This window comes from Rosa chinensis, chromosome 3 (assembly GCF_002994745.2).
Source record: "Rosa chinensis cultivar Old Blush chromosome 3, RchiOBHm-V2, whole genome shotgun sequence".
Lineage (NCBI taxonomy): Eukaryota > Viridiplantae > Streptophyta > Magnoliopsida > Rosales > Rosaceae > Rosa > Rosa chinensis.
The window spans coordinates 47,195,079-47,217,028 of NC_037090.1; the positions used below are offsets into that span (position 1 = coordinate 47,195,079).

Genomic DNA, 21,950 nt, shown 5'->3' on the forward strand with positions numbered 1-21,950 from the left:
CTTTTCAGGTCAAGATTTCAGGCAATTTTTCAAGGTCAACTTTTCTAAAAGTTCCCGTTTTTGAAGTTTTTCATTCTTTTCTTCTTTTCTAGGGGACTTGCAACCTCCCTTCTTCTACCCCCCTCTCTTCTTCATAAGGGAGACCAAAAGCCGAACTGTGCGAGTTCGTGCTCACTCTAAGCTTGGAGCTTGTAGAGTCCTCCAAACTTAGTGTTTGTTGAGAAGAAAACGATCGACCACATACATCGTTGTTTCGATCTAATCCAAAACCCCTCTTAGAATCGGATTTTCTTGGAATAGACAACGCTCAGAAATCCCTAATTTCTTGGAAGCGACTACGCTCAGAAATTTTATAGTTTTCGTGGTAGCCTTTTTTGCTCCGAAACTAACCCTAATCTTGTGTTGTTTTTCAGGATGAGTAACCTGAACAAGTTGAACTTTGTTCCGCTGGAGACAACTGCCGCAGGATACCACAGGTGGGTCCGAGATGTGCGCCAACATCTTAAGGCTGATGGACTTCTGAAAACCATCCAAGAGCCTAGTTAGAACATGCTCTCTATTGAGCAAGATACTACTTTTGAGGCAAATCAAGCTAAAGCCATAATTCTTATGACAAGGCACATGAATGAAGCGCTCCAAAGTGAATACCTCAATGAGGAAGACCCCAGAAAACTATGTGTGGAACTTGAGCAGCGATTTGGCAACATTCGTGACTCCCTGCTTCCTGATTTAGAAGTGAGATGGCATAGCCTCCACTTTTGGGATTTCAAGTCTGTCCTTGATTATAACTCGGAAGCTCTTCGTATCAAGTCTTTAATGGAGTTTTGCGGCAAAACCATAATTGATACGATGTTGATCGAGAAGACTCTCTCTACCTTCCCCGTCTTTGCACTGATGATTTCAAAGAATTATCTTATTGATGTGAATGCAGGACGTATCACAAGGTTTCATGAGCTCATTGGGGCCATGAACGTAGCTGAGAAGCACGACAATATCCTTTTGAATAACTATAATGCTAGACCCGTGGGAACCAAGTCTATTTTGGAGTCTAACTATAGTCGCGCCCCCAAGGGAGGACGCAAGGAGCGCAACACCGCTAGCGGGACTTCTCCTCATCTTGCAAACGAGACAGTCTCCGCTAAGAGCAACACCGCTAGCAGGACTTCTCCCTCATCTTGTAAAGTAACCCGGTCTCCGCTGAACGCAACACCGACTCGCGGAACTTCTCCATCTTGCAAGCAAGAAGGTCCCCGCGACACTTCTTACTGTTGACCATCAGCGGAGGGACTTCCGCCAATGGCGACGCCAGAGGCAACGCCTCATAATAACAACGACCGCCATGATGAGTTGCAGTCAAGCCCTGTTCCTCCGGGACAAGTATGGGGACACGTCAACACTGTCTACGACTGTCCTGATCAGGCACATTAACCCCGACACTCGGGTACCAAAGATTGGGCTCGCTACCCAACACCCTCTGCTCCGCGCAGCTCCCCCTCAACAAACAATACGCCGCCAAATGGAGGCCTATCTTAGCCGGGGAGTGGGGCACTCCCTAGGGGGCCTAGAAGGGGCCCACCCGAAAGGGTATAAAGCGTTTGCTCATAGTTAATCCATGGTTGAAAATGCACTGACGCTAATTATGCTTTCGTAAGTCTAGCAGAAGAAACGCTTCAAACCGCTAGGCAACTCCCCAACCAAGATTGTCTACCTTGACTGGGGACTTGGGGGACTTGTACTTACATAAGCATTTGCCAAGAATAATTCGCTATAATGAGCCACACTCATACCATCGCCAGCAGTACCAACAACCACCAACGGTGTGACCTGCAGAAACACAGCCAAGCAGGCTATCACCTGAGCCCCGGCTCACCCCAGATCACAGCTGACGCGCCACCACGCGCCGCGCCAAGATAGCCTCACTGAAGCATCAGAAGCTGGAACTGAAGCATATCAGTCCCACATTGAAAACAAGGAAGAGACCAGTCTCTTCCCCACCTATAAAAGGTTCACTCCTCTCTCCTCATTAATTACGCATTTACTACTTACCTACTGTTATTCTGTCAACATAAATACATTGACTAACTTAGGCATCGGAGAAGAGAAGACCGCCCAATGCGGTCTCCCTCTGACGCCCTTTGTATTTTACTTGACAGATAGCGGAAACTCTGAGAACACCACAAGTAGCGGTCCGCCCACCGGACCAGCGTTAACTGAGATTTGGGCTACCGCCCAATCTTCGACATTAACAAGAGGCAAGAGAGTTTAGCATATAAGTGTAATGTTGCTAATATGTACTGAATTGAAGAGTACAGCACATCATGCATTCGATAAGAATATGACAAATCGGTTTAGCAGCTATATCATTTGGAAGTGCACAATATATATAATAATGTTTGTGAACTATTGACAAGCATGAGCAAGTTCGACTTCCAATTCAAGTAGGTGAAGCTAAAATTGAAACTGACGTACTTTGATCATGAGATGCCAAGCTCAAATAGGTGATTTTTCTATTGCAAACGTAGAAATCAAATGGGTTAAGTGCCGTTCTAAAATATCATCCACTACCAAGTTCTAGTGCGAAGCTCATCTCAAAAGGCAAGAACAAAGTGTGGTGGTACTGATGCTTAATGGCAATTGCAATTGAACTTTAGGCAAGCATAGTTTGTTGTCAACCATTTGCTGTGAATCTCACTGTCAAAGTGTATACACAGAGCATAAACAAGGCAATGACAAATATATGTGGCAGGTGCTTAGACAGGCTAAGTGTCAAAGTATGTCATGCTTTTGGCAAGTGGCAGCAAAGTAAGAATCATGCTGATACAAAGTTATAATGATTCAGTTGTGAAACATAGGTGCCTGGTGTTTGTGTTAATGAGAATAATGGATATAAAGTGAGAGGAACTTAGCTTTCTTTTGTTTTGCTGCTCTGACCGCAGCCTCGCCAAGCAGAGGTTGTGTGCTGGTGCTGGGTTAGAAGGATGTCGCTAAGCGCTAACTTCACCAAGCGAAGGTCGTGCTGGCCTGCCGGCTTGTTGCAGCTGGGTGTTGGGCGCTGAGTTAGCGGGATGTCGCTAAAGATTGCTGCTGGCGTTACCGCTTGCCGCTGAAGGTTGCCACTGGAGTTTAGTAATTGTCGCTGATGCCGCTTAGCGGAGGAAGTTGAGCCACTGATGCCGCTTAGCGGGGGGAGCTTAGCAATGCCGCTGATGGAGCTTAGCAATGCCACTGATGGAGCTTAGCGGAAGAAGCTTGATGGTGCGTTAAGATGGCTAGCGATTGTCGCCGTCGGCGACTGGTTCGAGCGGCAAGCTATATTGAATGCTACCGCTGGGAGCAAGGAGAATGAACGCTGAACTTCTAGGTGCAGTGATAATTTTTCTAGGTGTCCAGAGAGAATCGGCACCAAAAGTCTTTTTGTTGTTGTTGTTGTTTTTTTTTTTTTTTAGTGGTGCAGCGTTGACCAACCTTGATGGCGTTGACCGACCCTGATTTGATGTTGACCGTGCGTTGACTTTACGCTAATAGGACAAAGTTCGTGGTACATAACGAAGCCTTTTGTTGGCTTCCCACAGACGGCGCCAATGTTAACGTTAGAAACTGATGGCTCTAATTAACGTTAAAGAAAGAGAGAGAGAGAAAGTAAATGAGACACGAGAAGTATAGTGGCTCGTCTCCCGCCTTAGCGGGAGACTACGTCCACTTAAATGTTTAACTATGTGTGTTGGGCCTTGCGGCCCAAGGGTATTACATGAGGGTGTAATGGGATGTTGAGTAAGTGGGAAGGAGTCTCCTTTTATAGGGGAAGGAGGCTCATTCCTTTACATGTTTTCCAATGTGAGACAAGAAACCTCTATTCTAGTGTAGAAAGCTTACCATGGAGGCATCTTGGCAAGGCCGGGAAAGTGGCTTCCTGGTAAGCTCTTGGCGGCTTCCAACTACCACGGGGTAGCTTGAGTGTCGAGGTACGAGGTGTATATCGTGGTCGGGTCCCACTATGACTTGTGGGCCCACTAAGAGGGTGTTACTTATGCTTGTTGATGTAGCAAATCCTCCATATTGTTGGAGGTATGTACAATCTAGAACAATCATATGTAAATGTGATGAAATATGAGTTTCCACAGATAGTTTTATGTTTAAAAGATCCACATATATCACTATTTATGAGTTCTAAGAGTTTTTGACTTCTTAATGCAGTTTTCTTTCTGAAGTTAGTCAATTTACCCTTATAACATTCTATACAATCTGTAAGATCATTAAAATCTAGTTCTGGTAAAGTTTTGTTCTTAATCAGTGTCTTAAGTCTCTCTTTGGATCTTTAACACCAATAACAGTGTTAGTGCTTAAGGAGTTTTTACTATTTTCAATTAACATAATTTCTTGTTTATCAACAGAACAGTTCAATTGTAAATAGTCATGCATAAAAGTACCATATCCAAGATAATCATGTCCTTGAAAAACTTTTATTCCATCAAAATCAATAATAAGTCTGCAACCAAGCCTAACTAGCAAAGAAACTGAAAGTCGGTTCCTTTTCTGAGAAGGAATGAAGTAAACACTATCTAAAACCAGTAACTTTCCTAAACCTAAGTCCAACTTTAAATTACCAATGGCCTTGACAGCTACCTTCATGCCATTTCCAACAGAGACAGAGTCTTCATGCTTCCTTCAATGAATTGGTTATATGAATTGGTGAGCCTGGATCCAACCAATAAGTATGTGGTTCAACATTTATGAAGTTAACTTCCAAAGAAAAAACTGAATTTTGACAAACATAATATGAATTAGAAAAATAATTCTTACCTTTCTTAATCATCCATTTCTTGAAACCCTCACACTGCTTCTTCATGTGCCCATACTTCTTGCAGAAGTAGCACTTGATCTTCAATAGCTATCCAGCTGCAGCCTTTTTAGTGGGTGCTTTAGTGATGGTCTTCTTAGGTTTGAATTTATTCTAATTTTCCCCCTTGTTTTTCCCCATCAGGTTGACTGTAGTAGTGAGTGCACTCTCCTTTCTAATCCTCTCCTGCTCATCTACACAGATTAAGATAAGCTCATTTAGTTCCCATTTCTCCTTCAGTGCATTATAGGTCATCCTAAGATTGTTGTAGGTATTGGGAAGGGATTCTAAGGCTACATGCACCACTTGTGCATCATTCACTCCAATGCAAAGATCTTGTTGATGTCTGTCAGCTCCATAATATGGGTTCTCACACTCCCATTTCCGCTAAACTTGAGGTCATTGAACTTCCTAGACAATTTGGCTCCCTTAGCTTTGTCACTCTTTCTGAATTTTTGAGCAATGGCTTCCATGAAGTCAACTGCATGCTCAGGTTCTTCAATGCAGCCTCTCACTGTATCTGACATAGTGGTTTTGATGACATTTTAGCCATCCTATTTGCTCTATGCCAGTCTTTATAGGCCTTCTTATCCTCTTCATTGCTCTCATCATCTAACTCATAAGGTTGCTCATCAGTAAAGCATAGTCCATATTTTGGTTCATAGCCAAGTAGAACTCTACTCGGTTCCTCCATTTCCTATAATTTCCACCACTCAACAATTGAATCTGCCCTAGGGTGACAACTTCAATTCCTAAAGCAAAAAAAAAAAATTGAGTGTAAGTCTATATTCTATGTATTATATATTATGCAAAAAATATGTGTTTCAAGCATCAGAACTGAAACAAAATGTATGGCAAAACACAGCTGAAGCAATCCCATATTCTAAAGTCATATCAGATAACACCTTTGTGGCATAAAATTTCTTATATCACTATCCCATGTCCAATAATTTTACATATATTTATTGAAAACAGTCAACATCTTTGGATAGAGAAAAGTTTCAATATAATAGAAGATAAAACTATAAAACATGTATAATGTTGTTACTGATTTTAAACTTACATATATGAACACTCCTTTGGGAGCCAAAATAATGCAATTTAACAATAGCAACACAATTTTGGTCTTGTTAGGCATTTTCTAGAAACAGCAGTGAAGGTCACTTTGTGCAACATAATCAATACAATTTCTACAAATTCATGTGACCATAAGTTAAAACTGTAAATTCTATTCAATTATTTGAACCCTTTTAACTTTCAATTTGCTGTGAAATTTAAATAAGCTTGCAAGTTCTAAAATGGGAGATATTTGTGCTTAATACTTTGTCTAAAATCATAGCATCATAAAACACCAAACTTCATGTGTACGATTTCTAATGTACAAAAAAAAAAAATATATATATCATTCTATGAAGATTCCAACAATCAATAAGAGAAGCATTTGAATGTGAATTTATATATAACGACCTTTCCATATGCAGATTGATTGAATGAATTGGTTCACAAAACATACCTTAGGGGGGTGTATTGTATTTGGATTTGTGTGGAGTTTTTTTAAATGATAGACTTTTTCAAAAGTCCATGGATTCTATAAAAAGGTCATAGACTTTTATTGATTTTTTAAAAATCATTGACTTTTATTGATTTTTAGCACAGATTTTTACTGATTTGTAAAAATCTACAGACTTTATATGAATGACTTATGTAGATTTCACAATACTTATAAAAAGAAAAACCAAGCTAGTTTATTAGTCAGAGAATAAAATACGATGCCATAGCTATGTTAACTAATGACCATTAGCGTAGGAATCAGAGAAGCTCAAATAATGTCATGAAACAAACATATAAGAAAATAAAGGAAAAGCCTCCAAATATAATCAACCAAACCAAAAGATATCCAAAAAAGAGAAGGAAAAAAAAACACATTGATGAAGTTTCATGCCAAATAAGCAGACGTCTTTGAAATAATGATATGATTTATTCTTCTCCCTCATTTTCACTTTCTTGATTGTCATTGTTTTCATTGTTGGCATTTGGTTGGGCATCTGTCCACATATGAGTAGCAATACTCATTCTCCATTCATTAGCATTCTCTCTTTGCTGATCTTGGGTTTGAAAATCATCCCATTCAAAATTATCTTCGTGATTGTCTATCGGATCTTCTTCTGGTTCAGGAGGAAATTCATCTGAACGACATTCCTGTCGAAGAAAATTGTGCAGTCCTGCACAAGCCAAAACTAGTTCTGCTTGTGTCTTATATAAAAATGGTGGTGCTGATTTGAAGATTGTGAAACGCGACTTAAATATTCCAAATATTCTCTCAATTACGTTCCTCAAGGAAGCATGGCGAAGATTGAATAACTCAATTGCATTGACAGGATGATTTCCTTCACCACCAAAATCTTTGAGGTGATATCGAGTACCTCGAAATGGAGCTAGGAACCGACGTCGATTTGGGAATCCGCAGTCCCCTAAGTAATATTTACCTAATAATAAAAAACATGTGCAATTAGTATGTTATATATATGTTATATGACATAAATTGTAATAAGTACTCTGAATTTTTTTATGCACGTAAAACTATACCTGGTGGCACTTTGAGTCCATTTCGTCTAGAAATCGCATCATTCAACACTTTTGAATCATGAGCGGAACCCTCCCATCCACTAATCACATATATGAACTGTAAATCAAAGTTACAAGCTGCTAATACATTTTGTGATATCTTCCCATGGCGATTTCGATATCTGCTTACCTCACGTCCAACTACCGTTGCAGGAATATGCGTGCCATCTATAGCTCCGACACAATCCTAAAATAATGAAAAAAGATATCAATAGCTGAAAAGAAAAAATGAAATAATATCTTCATTACTGTACAATGAAATAAATAATTAACCATCCATAAAAGTTGCATTGCTTACCTTAAAGTAAGGATAGAACCTTGTACTTTCTCTTATGTTAGGTGGTATGGATTCAGGTTTAGCCATAAACTGTGGTGCTATTGTATTCAAGGCCTTCAAGACTTTGTTGAAACTTCTGCTAACAGCAAAATGAGATCGCTCAAATATCAGCCGAGCTTCACTGTATCGATTATTTTGGCCGACAACTAGTAAAAAGGTTGCAAGCATTTCTTCAACACAAATGTGTCTTGTATCCCGTAAAGGTGTTTTCGCTTTTAGGATGCTACATAATTTTCGAAACACGTCAGGATACATTCTATACACATCTCTAAAGATTTGAGGGTCTCTGTCCAATATGTTGTGCATATATATGTATCCACTTGATGTCACTGGTCGACGAGTCAGCGGACGTCCAATATGTTCACCACGTATGCTGAACACAAGTTCGTATAACACATAAATCACTGCTTGTATTGCCATTAATAATATCTTAACAGCCTCGTAAAACTGCTCTTCCTCTTCATCAGCTCCATACATGTCCATTTCAGACATTGCTAATAGAGAAAGCACCTAAACATATTTATAAAAAAATATATCACTATTCATATTAACATTCATTCAAAAGCAAATCAAAAATAATAAATATTCAAACAAAAATCAAATTGTAATTCATAACATACCAGTTTAAAATCATTCAAAACAAGCTGCAATTCAAACAAAATAAAATCAAACTCCATAACTTAAAATTAATAATAGAACATAGCCTATTGCTTATTAGGTGTCGCTAGTGGAGATTGACCCACACCTATTGCATTTGTTTATAGGTGATCCAATTATGTCGTTGTTCAGGAGTCATCTTCAAGAAGAAATCTTGCTTTGCTTTAGTATTAAGCAAATCAAGAGCCATAAAGCAAGCCTCATCAGTTAATCCTGGGGTCTCGTTCATAGCATCCAAAAGATCACTCTCTCTTGATTCTCTCTTCTCCATTAAGCCACAAATTTTATCAAAACTTGTGACAATTTTACCAATGCCACTTGATAAGTTTTCTAAAACCTCAGCCTGACTAGTTGCCCCCTTTGAGCCGCAGAGAGAAGAACTTTGACAGACTTTTCCACGCTCAAAATCTTTGCTCTGGTGGCTGGAAAAATATTGGAATTTGGTATTTATACTTAACACTACAAAGTCCATGATTTTCCATGATTTTCTAATTCCGTATGTATGAATGATATTTTGAATACCCCTAAACTTCTATTCATTTTTAAAAGTCCTAATTGAATACCCCTAGACTTTGGTGGAATTCATAAAGATTTTTTAAAATCCTAATTGAATACACCCAGACTTTTATGGACTGTTAAAAGTCTCTATTGAATACACCCAGACTTTTAAATTCCATGGATTTCTTTAAAAGTGCCAGTAATTCCATATACAATACACCCCCCTTAGTCTCTCCATCAATTGCTACAAGAATTATCAGCGGAAGCATATTATATAGAAACACAGCAACATCAATCATTTTAAATATGAAAACCCAGATGCTTGAATGCAACCGTAAGAGAGAAGAAAAAAGCTATCCTGACCCCTTTTGAAACATAATGCATGGAAACTAGGGATTTCTGAACACGTTTTGTTCTTTACTCGGGTTTGACCTGAAACTTTAGTTATTGAGCTCGGGTTGCAAAGCGGATTAATACTTAAGGCCTGCTTCTTCTTTTTTTAAACGTAGAGAAAAAGAATTTATTTTCTTGAAATGAATTTTTCTTGCTTTTGTTTTCTAAAACAAAAAACAAATACTCATGTGATTTATGTTTTAATGAAAACCATGCTCTGATACCATTTGCTAGAAACTAAATGATGCAGCAAAACAAACCAATACATCAACCAAAATCACATAACACAGATCAAGAACACAAAACAATAATCTGCAAAACTGAAGAACATGAGTTTATAAGTACAACTAGGAGATTAACATCGCTCAGGTTTGAAAATAAAAAAGAGAAAACAAGATTGAATTTTTGAGATCCGAAAATGTGTCCGGTAGCTTATTCTGAAAACAATTTTCAAAAACGAGAGAGGATGGCGACTAGAGATGAGAGAGAGACCTGAGAAGAAGAGAGCGACGTGAGAATATGGAATAAGAGAGCACGTTCTTTTTTTTTCTTTGTTTTGGAAAATATATCTCCGTGTTTTCTAAAATATGAGAATGAAAAGGTGAAAACGTCTATTTGTCGTTTTCTTGTTTTATGAGTAAAATAAAAAATTATTTTCAAAAATTATTTTCTGCATTTTTGAAAACAGACCAACGAACGCATTTTCAAGCCATTTTCATTTTATAAAATGAAAAAGATGACTTGAAAATGTTACCGAACGCCACCTTAATGTTTATCATGTACACTTAATGTCAATCAGATTATTTGATAGATAAGTTTCCTACTTCAATTGAGAGACATATACCTCAATTTGATAACAGGATAGAGTTGTAGAGATGTATTTTTGTTAATTAATTAATTTTAGATTAAATCAAAATTATTAACTCAATACATTTAGATAATGACAAGTCCAAATTGTTTTCTAACAGTCCGTAGCAAACTTGACTTTGCCGAAATTGCCCTCACCGAGAGTCTTTCCCAACTCATATTTTCCCAGTCTCATTCCCTTTTCACTGTAATCACTGCTCTTCTCTTCCCTTTTCTTTATGATCACCATGAAATTCAAAATGACTCAGTGCTCCAACCCCAATTCTTGCCCAAGTTTCGTGCTTTTGTAATCTTCCCCTATTTTTCTGAGTTTGGTTTCAATTGGGTATATTTTTATTGGATTGATCCATATTTTGGTGTTTAAATATGGTGACTATGTTGTTGTTGCAGTGTGAGATTATGAACCTTAATCGTCTATGGCACCTGTGGGAGAGAGGAAAGGTTTAGTATTTCACATTAAGATTAGGAACCATAATTGACTATGGCACCCAGTCAGTTTGGGTGTGAAGAAGAAGAAGAAGGTAGGAAGGAACCATTTTTTTTCTTCATTGTGGGAGTAAATGATGAGATTTATTTGTTCTTGCATCTCTATATGATGAACAAGGGGGGAGAGAGAGAGAGAGAGAGAGAGAGAGAGAGAGAGAGAGAGAGAGATGTTTAGAAGAAGAAAAAATAGATTAAGACGTGAAGTGATGAAAGATAACCTTCAAATTATGCCAGCTGGCAACTTCCGTAACAGAGCTAACGGCTTCAAATACGAATATTTGTATGGGGTCGCGTACATACATGGTATCTGTCGGCCATAATCAGCACTCATACCAAACCACCTTACTTTGTCGGATGGGCCTTGACGGTGTGACCTCCGAGAACACAGCAAGCTAACCTTTACCGACAAACCAGTTCCAGGCCGAAACATGCCTCGACTCGCCACCCGAAGTCATCCCTGTGGAAAGGACCAAAAGTCATCAGACTAAAGCATATCAATCCCACATCGAAAACAAGACTGAGGTAACTCACTATTCCACCTATAAAAGGTCCACTTCTCTCTCTTCATTCATTACGTATTTAATAGCTACTAACCGCTACTCTGTCGACATAAATACATTGTCTAAGTTTAGCATCGGAGGAGCAAAGACCGCCAACCACGGTCTCCCCTCTTGACGCTATTGTAATTCTCTTGACAGATAACGGGACTTTGCAAACTCACAACATATTGGAAGATTGGACCTTTGTCCACGTTATCGAAAGCCGACACCTTGTGGCGGTATTTTGAGCATTAACATTGGCGCCGTCTGTGGGAACCCTTTGAACTAAATGTCACTCCCCCATAATCTACCATGGCTAGCGATAGTGGAAATGGCGTTGATGACCAGACAAACCAATCTGTCAACCCTCAACCCACGAACCCTGCCAATCCAACAATCACAGTCAAGTGCGAATTGTTCACCACATTTGGTCGACCCCTTAACACCCCCAACATACCCCTAACACAGTCCGCTGTGGAGAACCAAACCGTCACCAGCCATCAAGCGCCAAGCCGAGACCTCGACGCCGCGGTGGAACTAGCTTTGACGGACCTGCACAAAGCAAACTGAGAGTGGGAAAAAGAATGAAAGGAGAAGGTGGAAGCTCAAAACCAAGTGGCGTGTATTATCAAAGTTTGACGAACTGAAGAAGGCATTAGGGACAAATGCAAATCCGGCCCAAAGCGAGCACTTGCCAAGTGCAAGGCTCAGCCCAAACACAAGAGCAAGGGTAGCGCCGGCTTCAATAATCCAAATGGGTGTTGCTTTGAACCCACCTGAACTGACGGCATTAGGGCCGGCACCACCACCACAATCGGTACAGGAGCAGGTAGCGGACTCATAGCCGCAATATGATAACTCATTCAGTGCAAGCCAACAGAGGGGAACGGGAAACATGCCAGCCCCCCGACAACAAATTTTGGTACCAAATTAGCCACTCCCCAGGCCTACTATTGATGCCACCACCTTGATCCTAGAAAAATGCGGGAACTGGAAGAAAGGTTAATTAGAGCCGAAACAAGGACCCTACCACCAACTCAAAACCTGCTCTTTGCGGCACGTCCAGGCCCATTTACCGCCAGAATTTTGTAAACTGTCAGACCAACATATGCAAAGACTCCCAAGATTACCTAATTTAATAGTTTGACAGATCCATTCGTCCACATGGACACGTTCAAGAAGGTAACCAACAACAAAGGTTTTGATGATGCGACTCTTTGTCACCTATTTAGCGAAACATTGGACGGTGAGGCAATGAGCTGGTTCTTTGTATGCCCCCCAACCTCCATGGACTCATTCTCAGCCTTATCAAACACATTCCTATCATGATTCATCCTCATGACGGACAGTTATCGCAGCTCAAGCCAATTGTTCAGCGTTAAGCAAAGTACTGATGAATCGTTAAAGGCATTTGTCAGAAGATAGAGGACCGCCACATCAAGATGTCAGGATCTAGACAAAACAATGGTGCTGGCAGCCGTCAAGCAAGGGCTCCTTAAGGCGAACTTCTTGTACCACCTTAATTATAATTGCCCAAACACCACATATGACCACGTCATGAGTGAGGCGGTCTCACACGCCTAGGTTGAGTACAGCACTTATGGCGCCACCCCACCACCACCACAAACTCCACTCAAAACATCCCAACCCTCCACATTCCAACAAGAAAACACCACCACCACCACCCCAAATATCACCACACTATCAAATGACAAAAAGAGGGAATGACAATAGGGTAACTACCAAGACAAGCTGCAAAGAGACCAACAATACCACAACAAGGGCAACAGATCTTTTCACAATGATCACCGCGACAACCGCAATAATAAGCCTGCCACAAACCCTCAAAAGTTTGAAGCATTCACGGTATTGACGGCGTCGTATGAACAAATTTATGATCAATGCAAGGATCAAATTCCGCCACCACCCCCAAGAAAATACCCTAAAGTAGGAAAGCCTAGAAACACTGGCAAATGGTGTAAACACCATGAGGATTGCGGCCATAACACTAACGATTGCAACGCCCTCAACACCGCAATGGAATCGCTGTACCGTGACGGGAAGTTAGAGCAGTACAAGGTCCGACAACCAGCACCTGTCTTCGCCAACATTGAACCTATGCGTCGGATCAACACGATTGATGGTGGTGCTTTCATCGGCAACATGTCACACAGAGCAAAAAAGCGCTATGAACGCACTAACCACCCAAAAGAGGTATTCAACATCCGCTATGATCGATTTGCCAAAATGGCCAAAACTAGCTTTGAGCCAACCACTTTCTGTGAAGAGGAAGAGAGGGGTATTAACTCACCCCATGACGACCCATTTCTGATTGATGCAATCAGAAAACAAGTGGTCCGCCGGCCGAGTATTACCAGATAGCTGATCCGCTGTAAACATCATATTTAATGACTGCTACAAGCAACTGGAACGCAATAGAAAACCCCTGTAAGATCACAAACCACTACTTAGTTTCTCCGGCGACATGACTCAGCCTCTGGGGTCTGACTACATGCGACTGTCCATCTGAGCAACCCCATGTATGGCAGAGAGACACACCGAGTTCATTGTGGTAGACTGCTTCAGCTCGTACATTGCTATTATCGGTCATCCTGCACTCAACAAACTCTAGTACATCATAGCAGGGTACATGCTGCTCATGAAGTTCCCCACCCCCAATGGCACTGGCTCTGTCAGGGGAAGTCAATCAATTGCACGGGAGTGTTACTCAACAACGGTGGCAAGGTCAACAAGCCGCCATGAAATTTTAAGGGTAGCCAACGCACCACAGTTGAAGGACAAAATTGATGACCCCAGGGACAACAAGAAAAAGTACTTCAAGAAGGAGCCGGTCAACCCAGAGACATCACTCCGTATTGTGAGCATCTCCGATGAACACCCAGAAAGATCTGTACGCATTAGAGCCCAACTCCCCTCTGAGATAGCGGTAGAGCTCACTCAATTTCTAAAAGAAAATGTTGTAGTCTTTGCATGGTTGTACGCCGACATGCCAGGAATCTCTCTGGACATAATTACACACAAGCTCAGCATCAAGCCATCCTTCTGCCCCGTCAAGCAAAAACGATGGGCCTTTGACGAAGAAAGATATCAAGCCATTAGGGAAGAAGTAACCAAGTTGCGAGATATAGATTTCATCCGCCAAGTTAACTTCCCACAATGGATCTCAAACATGGTGATGGTGAAGAAGCCCAACAGGAAGAGGCATATGTGCGTTGACTTCAAAGGCCTGAACAAGGCTGATACGCCTAAAACAGGCGTAATAATTTAACCATGCTATCACAAAAATATTAGTCAATCGTAGTATAGGAAAGAATGGGTCTCCCGCGGAGGATTGTGCTTAATATGCAAATCTAGACTCGAAAACAAACAAAACACAAAAACTGACCTCTAATAAAGACGAAATTAAAAATCCTACTTAGACACAATGAAAAATTATGAAAATTTACAGAGACGAACTAGACACACTATGGACGACTTACACAAAATTTCAGAGGAATCGGGGGGGATTTACTATACTATATAAATAAAACAAAATAGAGAACAGAAAGTGACGAAAATAAAGAATTGTTTTTTGGGTTTTTGAAATAGACACTATGCCAAAATGTGCTTCAGACGACATAAGTGTTGTTTTATGTCGTCTGAGTTTTTCAGACGACATAATTTTTTTTTGTGTTGTCTGAATGTAGACTAAAACCATACTCGTTCAATTTGAAAAAATGGTGAGCATTCAGACGACACATTTGTGTAGTTGTAAACGATGATGATTTCCTATCTCAAATGTGAAGGGATATCCAAAATTTGATCAGGTACTTTTCCCTCTCAAATAGCCGAACTCTAGTTGACTAGAAAATGTTGTGACATTTAGACAACATTTAAATGTCGTCTGAGTGTGGAGCTTGTTTTAAAATTTTTGAAGTTAAAAAGTGCTTTTTTACATAGAGATAGACCTCGACACCTAATTAAAGTCATTTTCTCTTGTCCTTCAACTCTCTCAGCTCGACCTAGTTAGAACCCGCAAAAACGAAAAACTCAAACACCAGCCTCTCTCCTTCTCTCTCAACTCTCCCAGATCTCGATTCTCACTCTCTCTTTCATCTTCTCACTCTCTGGATTCTTCTTCTTTGTTTCTCCTTCTTCTTCTCAGTCTCTACTTCATCTTTTGCATCTGCACCACTACAATAACATGATTTAAGGACACCTAAACCGTGTCCTTAAATACATACAAGGACACTTAAAATAAGAGTCCTCTATCCGGGTGTCATTGTAAGTCCCAAACAAGGACACCAAAAATGTGTCCTCTTATCTATACGAGGACACAGTTTATGTGTCCTAATAGCCATGTACATGGTGTCCTTAAATGTATAAGAGGACACCTAAATTGCATCCTAATATTATCAAATAAGTGTCCTCTTTTCTATATGAGGACACACAAATTGTGTCCTAAAAACTCTAGGAATAGATTCCTTAAATCTATTAGAGGACACAAAAGCAACACACTCAAATGTGTCCTCTATTTTATACAAGAACACATAAATCGTGTCCTAAAAACCTTGAAAATAGAGTCCTTAAATCTATAAGATGACACAACAAATACACTATCAAGTGTCCTCTTTTCTATATAAGAACACACAAATTGTGTCCTCAAGTACCTGTAAATGTAGTCCTTAAATTCATAAGAGGACACAAAAATACATTCTCATATGTGTCATGTTTTTTATACTAAGACACATAAATTATATTCTCAAAGTTCTGAAAATTGAGTCATTAAATCCATAAGAGAATACGATCTCATATTATAAAAATTGTGCGCATAACATCGAGTATACATCAAACAAGTCCATATAAACCTAAGACTCAAAAGATGCAGCCTGCAAAAAGCACAAGTCCAACACTAGATCAAATGTACTACAACTGATTTGAAGGTAACTAGCTACCTAGCTAATTCAAAGCACTAGCTGCTAGCTGCTGCTGCTGCTAGCTGCTACATATATATATATACACACGTACCATCCAAAACAAGTAATACCTGCAAGCTGCAAAGACAACACAATTGAACTAACCACAAGTCCAACATGCACCATATCAAATGTACTATAACTGATTTGAAGCTAACTAGCTACCTAATTCAAAGCACTAGCTGCTAGGTAGCTGCTGCTGCTGCTACTGCTGCTACATATATATATACACCATCCAAAACAAGTATTAATACCTGCAAAGACAACAAGTCCAACATCCAGAATTAAGGTATTACTACTATTACTGTTTGTAGGACACATAATTCAAATTGTTGCTACATATATAACTCAAGTCATACCAGAAATAAGAAATATACATACTTGCATGCTAACTATTTTAGTACTTCATCTTGGATATATCCATCAACCTGCTCTGCCCATTCCACTCGGACTACATCAGTCTCTTCTTGAGTGTAAGTCTCTTTTCCCTCAAACTGAAATGATCGATCAATAGATATATTTTGTAACATTATTATATAGTGAATGTTATAGTAAAAAGTTTATGACCAGATTGAAAAGCAACCTGCTAGTAAGCAATCACAACTAATCGAAACATGCAAGTAGTGCACAAAACTGAGGTACAACTATGTAGAAACAACCAGTAAACAAAACTGAGCTAATTAACCTCATTACTAACCACTAAAATAGTATTACTAACCATATTTAAAATTGAGCTGCTTGGAGTTCCAGTAATTTGTTTCATGTATTTCATGACATAATAAGTATTGAGAAGATAAATAAAATAGGTTTCCAAAAGTTTACTTTTACTTTTCTTCAGTGCTTATGTAGAATGTCATAGAACTGATCAGCTACCTGCACAACAGATCATATGTCTCATAGATATCCACTAAACTTGCTAAAGTGAGGATATAAGAAACAAAGAAGATAACTAGCAACAATTTAAGGCATAAGACATTGATATCCTCTGATAACCTACCTCCTCATACGCTTCAAAATCATAAGGAAAAATGACAAGTTGTGGACAAAGAGCCTTAGCATCTCTGACAAACATCGTAGCCCTCACTCCTGAAAATACATATTAAAAAGACTTTTAACCACACAGAACATACCCAGTGGAAACAAAAGAATGATCGACAGAAAAAAAAAAAAAAAAAACAAAAAACAAAAAAAACAAAAGAGAGTCCTACAGCATATTTAGGAACAAAATTAGGAAGTAAAAGTTGCGCCTGTCCTGGAGCTGGTGTAGCTATACCTAAGAAAACTAGGCAAATCATAATCTTATACATGAATTATATCCAATTGCAGAAACAATTTAGGTGACTTCCACATGTGGTACCATGCTCTATGATCAGTTGATAACACATGTCAAAAAGAGAATTAAACCTTACAGGGATAAACCCTTTGGAACAAAGAGAATGATCTGAACACACCCAAATTGAATTGCAAGTTCTCTAACATCCAATCCACTCCAATAATAAACAAACTACTTGGGGAAAAAGAAGAGGAACAGACCTCAGCATCTTACGAGCATCTTATGATAATCATCGTGCTTGGGAGGAAGAAGCTCCTGATATAAGTTTTCGATACTCTTACACTAAGAGAACTCTTGTAACAATGATCTCAGTGTGCACGTGGTAGCACAATTTTACTCCAAATTGGGCCTAAGAAAAACCACAAGAAGGATGCTCTGTCATGAGCTACACAAAATTTTAAATATTGAACTTCACCAAAATTTGGAGGATGGGAAAGAAAAACTTACTGGAACCCAAATGAAGAAGGCAACCTCAAATGCATGCATTCTACAAGGTCCAAAACAGTAATGTTAATAATGTATTCAAGTTTGGTTCCTAGGACCAGAACGACCTAGAAAAGAAAAGTTAATGATTATTTGGAAACATAGGTACCAGAAAAATTTCAATCTATTTCTCTCTACTCATTGACATAGCAACTTTGAGACAGTAATTACATCATATGGGTATCTAGAAGTAGGAGAAAGAACCCACATAATTGCATTATGCTGTCCAAAAATTTCTGCAGACACAAGAGGCATATTACTTACATGTGAGTTGCATTGGGGGGTAAGACATATGGAATTTCACCACCAATGCTAGTGGAAGTAATATGCCTTAAAGAAGAAAGAGGAAGAGATTTAGCAACAGGTATGCTTACACAACTATAGTAAGCTGTAAAAACAGTAAAACCACTTACAGTTGCTTCAAACTGTAGAGATAATAGATGTTTCTGTTCCAGCAATTCCATATAGTAAGCTATATATGTTTCTGTTCCAGCAATTCCATATAATTAATGATTCAGATAATGCTACTTAATTTTCATGACATGCATACACACACCAATAAAAAATAAAAAAAATAAAAAAACAATTTGCTAGATATAACATCAACAGTAAGCTGGATCGAAGGAATTAATAACAGTTAAATCCATCAATTGAAGTATTACTAACCTTATTTATAATTGAGCTACTTGGAGTTTCAAGAATATCTTGAGCTGTCCATCCATTGAATTCCTGCAAGCTTACGACTGAGTTCTTGTAGATAAGAAAAAGAAACAATAAACTTTCTTTCATTACTAACTTTTTTATGAAATCATTCAAGCAGGAAGCATCAAAAGTAATCTAATTAAATTTGAAATGACAAACAGAGAAAGACCCATAAGGGCTTCAATTAATGCATTGGTACACACTAAGGAGAAGGGGAAAGAGAGAGAGAGAGAGAGGTGGAACAAGACTTCAAGGCTTTAATCTAATCATCTGCTACTCAAAAGCCTTGATCTATCATTTTCTGCAAGCACATATGTAAACGAAGCATGAAAATTCTTCTATCATATAAACCTCGATCTCTCTGCACTGTCCACACAGACATAGGATGCGAAACCAAGAACACCATAAGCAATACAAATATAATTAGGCCACGCATCACAATCAACCCAGCAAAAGCCAGAACCCAAAGCAATAAAAAAAACAAAGTAAACATAACCAGAGGCAAAACCTACAAACACAACAATTATACCCCAAATTTGAGGTGACGGTTGTCAAGAGTCAAGACCAGAAGAAGTTACATACAATATTCATCAGAATGAGCGATAGAGGTGGAAGGGAACATGTTGCTACTGCTCCTTCGATTAAGTGCCTTCGCATGCCGCTCGGACGAGTCTCACACAAATGACCCGGCCATTGAATCTGAATCATCGGGTTCGACAAGAGAGGAGACTTAAATTGAGATTACCCAAAAAGAATAATCCCTGAATCCAAGTCAACCCAAGGGCCATGAAGTTCTTCGAAGTTCAATTTGGTGGGTGACATCAAGATCGGAGAGAAAGAGCAAGAGGGGCTGTGGAGAAAACGAGGGTTTGAGGGAAAACAGATTTAGCAAAAGAATGTAGAGGCAGATCGAGAAGGTGAGAGAATCACCCATCCGTGGTGAGTGAATTTATTTCATTTGACGAGGAAGTGATGCAGATGAGAGAGAGTGAGAGAGCGGTCCACTAAGACGTGTGTGGGAAAACAAAAATTGGGAATTTGAACTTTTGGCAAAAAAAAAAGGGCGGGGGAGCGCCTGTTTTCTCGAGGTCGTCCTTGAAAGGTTACCAGGACACCTCAATGAAAATGTGTCCTTATAGGGTGTCCTAATAGCTAGTAATTGTAGTAGTGCTGGATTAATGGAGCTCTCCAGCAACAAATAGAGCTATTTTCAATTCCGATATTGGTAAGCAATTTAGGGTTTCAATTGTTTTTTAGTTTAGTTTTTTGACTGGGTTCAATCTTCAATAGATTTTAGGGTTTTATCTGCAGATTTTGGGTTTGCTTATTATCCAAAATTTCGATTAGATTTTTCTTCTATTTGGGGATGGGGTGATTGAAATGGATATAGCTATATTGGGGTTTTTTCTTGGGGATTTGTCTTTGATTTAGTGCTGTGGTTTTCCTTCGATTGAAATGGATTTATGTGTTGGGGTTTTGTTTTCCATGTTGTTTGACAAGAACTCTTTCTTCTTTCAATTAAAACTGATTTGGGTTTTGGGGTTTTGAGTTTGGATAATTGTTCTTCTATTTTGTAACATGTTTCTTCTGTTTTGTTAGCCTTGATAGGGAAACACAACTGATATTGGTATGTTTCTTTCACCTGATGGTACATTAATCTTAGAGACTAATCCAGGATCTAAATGGGCAAGTTTTGTATTAAAGCAGATATCTGGACCTTTAGTTTACCAGTTTTAGTAGGCATAGATTAGGCTCTGCAGTTGTTCACCTCCTTTAACTTTCACACATGGTCTTCGCAGGGAACAAACTTGCAATTGGCAAGGAAACAGGAAGGCATCTCGTACCTGATTTCTATCTATGAGTTAGACCTTTTTATATTATTAATTCTTATCCTTTTCTTCCTTTTGTGATAGTTTCTTTAGTTAGTTCTGTTATATATATATATATATATATATATATATATATATATATATATATATATAGATCCTATCCAGAGCGAGGCATCGCTTTGAAATTTCAGAGCGAGGTTCGAGTTTAGGGTCACTTTTCGGTCGCATATCCACATCTCAACCGTTCAGTTTTTAGGTACTAATGTATAGATAATCTCTGCAAAATTTCAACAAAATTGATGGTCTTTAAGGTATTTAACTCGCTTAAACCAATGGACGAACTGAATCTGTCCAACCTGAACCGTACTAGCTTTAAGGCAGTTATCAATGCCTTAAAGACCATCAATTTCGTTGAAATTTTGCAGAGATGATCTATACATTAGTACCTAAAGACTGAACGGTTAAGATGTGGATATGCGACCGAAAAGTGACCCTAAACCCTAACCTCGCTCTGAAATTTCAAAGCGATGCCTCGCTCTGGATAGGAACTGTATATATATATATATATATATATATATATATATATTTATTTATATATATATATATATTTATATATATATATTTATATATATATTTGGTTATTAGATAATGGGTTTTAGTTTATCACTTTTGTTATATTGCTTTCTTTAAATTTGGGGAGATAAGAATGCTGGTTGCCAACTAAAGTGAGGCAAAAGGAGACGGGAAAGAAAAAAGAAAGAAAACAGAAGCAGGGAGAAGAAGGGAAGAAAGAAAAGAAGAAGAAGAAGAAGAAGAAGAAGAAGGGGAAAGAGAACAGAGAGGAAGGAAGAGAAAAGAAAGAGAAGAGAGGGAGGAGGAGAAAAGCAAGGCAATCAGGGAGAAAGAAAGAAGAAGAAGGGAAAAGAGGGAGCACGGGGAAGAGAAAGAAAATAGGGAAAAGAAAAGGAAGAAAAGAGAGATGAAAAGAGGAAAAAGAAGGAAAATAGAAGGGAGGGGAGCACGACTAGTTAAAAAAGAAAGAAGAACGAGAAGTAGAAAGAGGGAGACGGACAGGGAATGAGAAGAGAGAATTGGAGAGTTTGGGGCTTTCCTCAAAGGCTGCGATTGGGTATTTCTAGATTGAAGGAGAGTAAAGCTATAGAATGGTGTGAGTTTCGATTTGGGTGTTAGAAGAAGAAGAAGGAGATGAACGAAGGAGAATGGGAGTTTGATTTTGCTACTCTTGAAACTGAACTGTGGGAAGGCAAAGGGAGGAAGATTTCAGAAGTGACGGGTTTGCATTCAGCCTGTTCAGTATCTATGGTTGTTTTCCAATTGTGAGTGACTCTTCTGATTTCAATCTTTCTTCAATTTCTATTTCTCTATTG

General features: G+C 39.0%; 1 protein-coding gene across 2 annotated transcripts; it reads right to left on the reverse strand.

Moving 5' to 3' along the window:
• Positions 1-6,767: 6,767 nt before the first annotated feature.
• LOC112194893 (protein ALP1-like) lies at positions 6,768-8,123 on the reverse strand. 2 transcript variants are annotated; one of them, XM_040515868.1, is made up of 4 exons: positions 7,761-8,123; positions 7,593-7,649; positions 7,424-7,520; positions 6,768-7,323 (listed from the first exon to the last, which is right to left on the reverse strand). In XM_040515868.1, exons 1-4 carry the CDS (start codon positions 8,103-8,105, stop codon positions 6,815-6,817), a joined length of 1,008 nt encoding a protein of 335 aa, XP_040371802.1. In that variant the 5' UTR covers positions 8,106-8,123; the 3' UTR covers positions 6,768-6,814. The 2 variants fall into 2 exon arrangements, with proteins under 2 accessions (XP_040371802.1, XP_040371801.1); XM_040515867.1 differs by having other exon boundaries at positions 7,424-7,649.
• Positions 8,124-21,950: the final 13,827 nt, after the last annotated feature.

What these genes read in the sequence shown, in the direction of transcription:
- LOC112194893 (XM_040515867.1), bottom strand. Translation starts at nt 8,105, where the DNA reads ATGCACAACATATTGGACAGAGACCCTCAAATCTTTAGAGATGTGTAT. An exon ending in GGTTCTATCCTTACTTTAAG is followed by an intron (nt 7,650 to 7,760) that starts GTAAGCAATGCA and finishes TCATTATTTTAG; the next exon opens with GATTGTGTCGGAGCTATAGA. An exon ending in TGGACTCAAAGTGCCACCAG is followed by an intron (nt 7,324 to 7,423) that starts GTATAGTTTTAC and finishes TTTTATTATTAG; the next exon opens with GTAAATATTACTTAGGGGAC.